This window comes from Cyprinodon variegatus, unplaced genomic scaffold, assembly GCF_000732505.1.
Source record: "Cyprinodon variegatus isolate N-32 unplaced genomic scaffold, C_variegatus-1.0 Scaffold330, whole genome shotgun sequence".
Classification (NCBI taxonomy): domain Eukaryota; kingdom Metazoa; phylum Chordata; class Actinopteri; order Cyprinodontiformes; family Cyprinodontidae; genus Cyprinodon; species Cyprinodon variegatus.
This window is the reverse complement of record NW_015150783.1, coordinates 751,558-755,615: the sequence shown is the minus strand read 5'-3', so window position 1 is coordinate 755,615 and position 4,058 is coordinate 751,558. Positions and strand designations below refer to the sequence as shown.

General features: G+C 43.4%; 1 protein-coding gene across 1 annotated transcript in view; it reads left to right on the top strand.

Annotated features, from left to right (window-relative positions):
* Positions 1-4,058, top strand: part of stab1 (stabilin 1) — a 163,052-nt gene that overhangs the window by 29,808 nt on the left and 129,186 nt on the right. Inside the window, exons 15-20 of the mRNA XM_015385033.1 lie at positions 459-572; positions 653-706; positions 2,489-2,569; positions 2,639-2,797; positions 3,539-3,601; positions 3,830-3,922. Of these exons, the coding sequence (XP_015240519.1) occupies positions 459-572; positions 653-706; positions 2,489-2,569; positions 2,639-2,797; positions 3,539-3,601; positions 3,830-3,922 (564 nt within the window). The remainder of the gene's footprint in view (positions 1-458; positions 573-652; positions 707-2,488; positions 2,570-2,638; positions 2,798-3,538; positions 3,602-3,829; positions 3,923-4,058) is intronic.

The window sequence follows — 4,058 nt, the reverse complement described above, 5'->3', positions numbered from 1 at the left end:
CTCACAATGAATCCTGGGTAAACCAAGGATAGCGAGGATACATCGGACCCGTCCTTCAAATCGGGCAAAAACAATGACGCATTTTAAGGTCGCATAACGAGGACTCTTGGAATCTAACCTGACCTCGGCGCCGCGCTATGAGGTCATCGTCCTTCGAATCAGGCCTTCTAAGGACGCGTCCCAGGATTTCGAACAGAGCAGTTGAAAGAGTTTGGTATGAAGTAGACAAACAGAGGAAGGTCAGATTACTTGAACAACAAAATTATTTTTTGGTAATAATTCCTTTTGGAAATCTGAATCTGCTCAGTATCAATAACATTCAGTCTTTTTTTTCTGGCCTCAGATTCTCAGACAAACATCTCTATTATCAGGAGAAACTGCTGCATGTTGAAAGTCTGAGAAGTCAGACAGTCAGAGTTTATCGCCTCTATTAATCAGATGGTCGTTAATGTCCACAGAACTGTGGCTCCCCTCCTCCTCTCCGTGGACCAGGACCCCTCACTGTGTTCATCCCCACCAATTACGCGGTGGACCGGGCCCGAGACGGCAGCATCCTGTACATGTTGAATGATGTAAGACCGGGGTGGGGGTGGGGAGACTGCGTCTTATTAGAGGGAAATAAACATCTGCAGCTGATCTGCTTCTCTTCCAGGCCAAACATAAACTACAGGAGCTGCTCAGACACCATGTTTTCACCCAAGCTGCGGTAAGAACCCCCCCTCCAACACTTCATCACCCAACACTCACTCTGCCTATCACTGACCATCAATGCTTCCTGCCAGGCTTTGGAGAACACAGGCAGGAAGATATAAGATCTAAAAAAATAAATTTATACATTTAGCTGAAAGAGCTAAAGTGAAATGATTAATGATTAAAGTTGTTTTGGGATAACATTAATGTTAAAGGCAGGTTTGTTTGTATGCTAAAGATGTTTTCTCTCTTGTGATAACTCTGGATCAAACAAAGACCAGCAGCAAATACCTTTCAGCCATCTGGATCACAGCAGCCATAAAACAGACTCAAACCAGAGATAACTAGACCTTAGCTCACCCGTCCAGGAGGCTTAATCAGTTCTGCCGGTTTACATTAGAGCAATCTGTAGTTAGAGCTGGTGTTGCACCGATACTGATAACAGTATTGGGCGGGGCCCCGATCCAGCCCTAAAATGGTGGTATCAGTATCGTTGAGTACCAACCAATGGGGCATCGATACCATTTTGAGAGCCAATGTAATTGATAGGGTAACTGGTAGAAATAATTTCAATAAATGACCCTTTCTTTTTTAAAGGCATTTCTGTCAATGCTGAATTCTGTTACGTGGTGAACAAAACAGTTAAAATGAAATGAATATACTTTAAAAGTGTTAGTTTTGTGATTTAAAAGGGATTTTTCAAGTTATATAATACCGATATTTAATCTACTACAGTTGACTTTTCTTGTGGTAAAGCATAGGGAGTCCCGCAAGAGAAAATTGGAACGACTGATGTAAGAAAACTCATCAGATTTGCATCCAGCCGTTGAGTTTGCAGGACTGACTCCTCCTGGATGAGCTGGTATCAGCAGTGGACAGTTGCTTGCATTGTGTTGTTGCAGTAACCTCCCTTACTGAGCAGCAACAATAGAGAGGAAATTTCCCTTTTATCAGAAAGAAACCTCTAGAAGAACCTGAACCAGGCTGATATCGCTGGAAGCAGACTTTATCCTGGATGGTTGGACAAAGTTTCCCTGAAGGTTTTCTTGATTCCATCTAAACAATCAGAAGAACAACTCAGAGAAAATGGCTTTAACACGTTTGCTCCTGTTCTTTTCCCAGTCTTTTCTTTCAGCAGAAGTGGCTTCAGAGCGGCCCATAAGTCTCCACCTCACTCTGTATGCAGATGTGTCACACCTAGAGTAGCAGCCATTCAAAATTTCTCCACTTTCCTTGATGGGCCCTTGGCTGGTTCTCTACAACTCGTTTTTAAACATCAATCTTTGTACTAAAATTTTCTTTCTCATGATTTGTGGAGATTAAGATCTAAAGATAAGCGTCATCTCCTGGTCAGACCCTGTAATTCAGTGAAAGGGTGGAGTCAGAGTAAAAAAAATGCACGCCCCGGAGAAGGCCAGTGGTTAGAAGTTGGAGGGGATTTGGTTGGGAGTTGCAGGGTAGAAGGCTGCCATTTGGCTGGCGTTTGACTGGGAAGGACGCTGCTACTGTACCTGCTGTCTAAGCTCTGCACCGGTGGCAACATGATTCTGTAGGAGATGATGCTGGGTGTAGCAGGAAGCTTCTTGTCTGCAGCTGAACCTTTTGAACATTTAGCAGCAGTTTCCTGCATTCGAGGAAACTTAGAAGGTTACTGCTGCTTCTTAGGAAGACATTGTTCTCAGTACAAGTAGAAACTTCAGTAAATGCACTTAAAAAATGTCACGTTTGTTTTAATAATGAGCTTTAAGGGTTTTCTGTTAGAAACATTTGATTGCAGGGATTTCTTTCTGTGTTGCAGTTGACTGTCGATGAGTTGGCCGCCCTTCCTGTTATTCAAACGATGGCCAATCAGTTTGTCACCATCTCTGCTTCTGATAGTGTAAGTAGCCCTGATTGGTGGAGTAAGATCTAAGTGAGGGTTTACATCACAGCTCCAGTTCATTCTCAGGGAGAGATCCTGCTGGCGGATAAGAAAGTCCATGTGGTGGGCACCAACATCATGGCGTCCAACGGTGTCATTCACATGATTGATGGGCTGCTGTACCCGCCCTCCATCCTGCCCATCCTGCCTCACCGCTGCGATGTCACCGAGAGCAAAATCACTGTGGTAAGGACACAAAGTCACAGCAGACGATCAGAATAAAACGTTAACAATCTCATCAGCAGTGGAGAAAAGTCGCCCTCAAACTGGGGCAATAACGATGATTTATGTCTTTTAAGGGGGGGGGGTTAACCTGGCAGTAGCCAGATTGATATATGTAGAACTGAGTTGAGTTCTACGTCATCAATCTATGATGGCTGCCGTTCAGTCTGTCCATACAAAGGAGGGACGTTTAGTACAATACTCCGAGCTGATTGGAGGACGTGACAGCTAGTACCCGCCTTCCATAATAAGCTCTCAGCCAAACATAGCAGCAAATCGTGACGTTTCGGTAACTGATTAATCAAACTTATTCCAAATCCTGTCGGAAGAAAACCGCAGACATCTTTACCATTTATAAATGCACAAAGTTCTTCTCTTTGCATTTTAAGAAAAAAAGAGAAATTGTCGCTGTTTTAGCTAAAACTGAGTAGATTGCGGTATCGACAGGTGATTCCTCCAGCTTAGCCAGGTTTGTTATGTCCCGCCCCCAAAAATTACTGCTGGCACGTCATTGGTCCGACCCACAGGTGGTTACGAGACGGGATCTTGCAACAGTCTAGGTTGCAGAGCAATGTTAGAGGGGGTTGGCCATGTGGGACTTCTTTGTTTATGTGAAACAGATAGTGACACAGCGCACAGTGGTGTATTGATTTGTATCCAAAGATAAAACTAAGAATGAAAACTGTTCTTCTTTTCTGTTTGTAGGGTCCTTGTGTTCACTGCAGATTCCTCTCTGCGACTCAGTGTCCTGAAGGGACCGTTGAAATGGTAAATTATTTGATAATCTATAAATGGAAAAAAATTAAAACATTTCTAATTCCAGGCTTTATTATCCTTCTTCCTTACTAAAAACTAATAGAGCTTCAGCCATGTTTTTGTGAATCCTTTAAAAAACAGGCAAAAAGAAGTGGCAGAAACTTCTATGTCTTGTTAGTTTTTGTGGAATTATCACTTATAATAGCTTTAAATCAGATTTATCTGTCTGTTCCTCCTCAGGAGACTCATCAGATCGGATGTGAATATACGGTCCCTCCTTTTAGCGAAACGCACCACAAAGGCTGCGCCAAATACTGCAACGCCACCAAGCAGGTGAGAGCAGGAGGTCCAGCTTCTCCTCATTCAGCTCGTGGTTCCAGTTGACGTGAAGGGGTTAACTCTTCAGACTAAACTCAGCTTTCCGCTCACATTTGTGTGAAAATTGACTTTGAAGCAGACAGAAACCCTT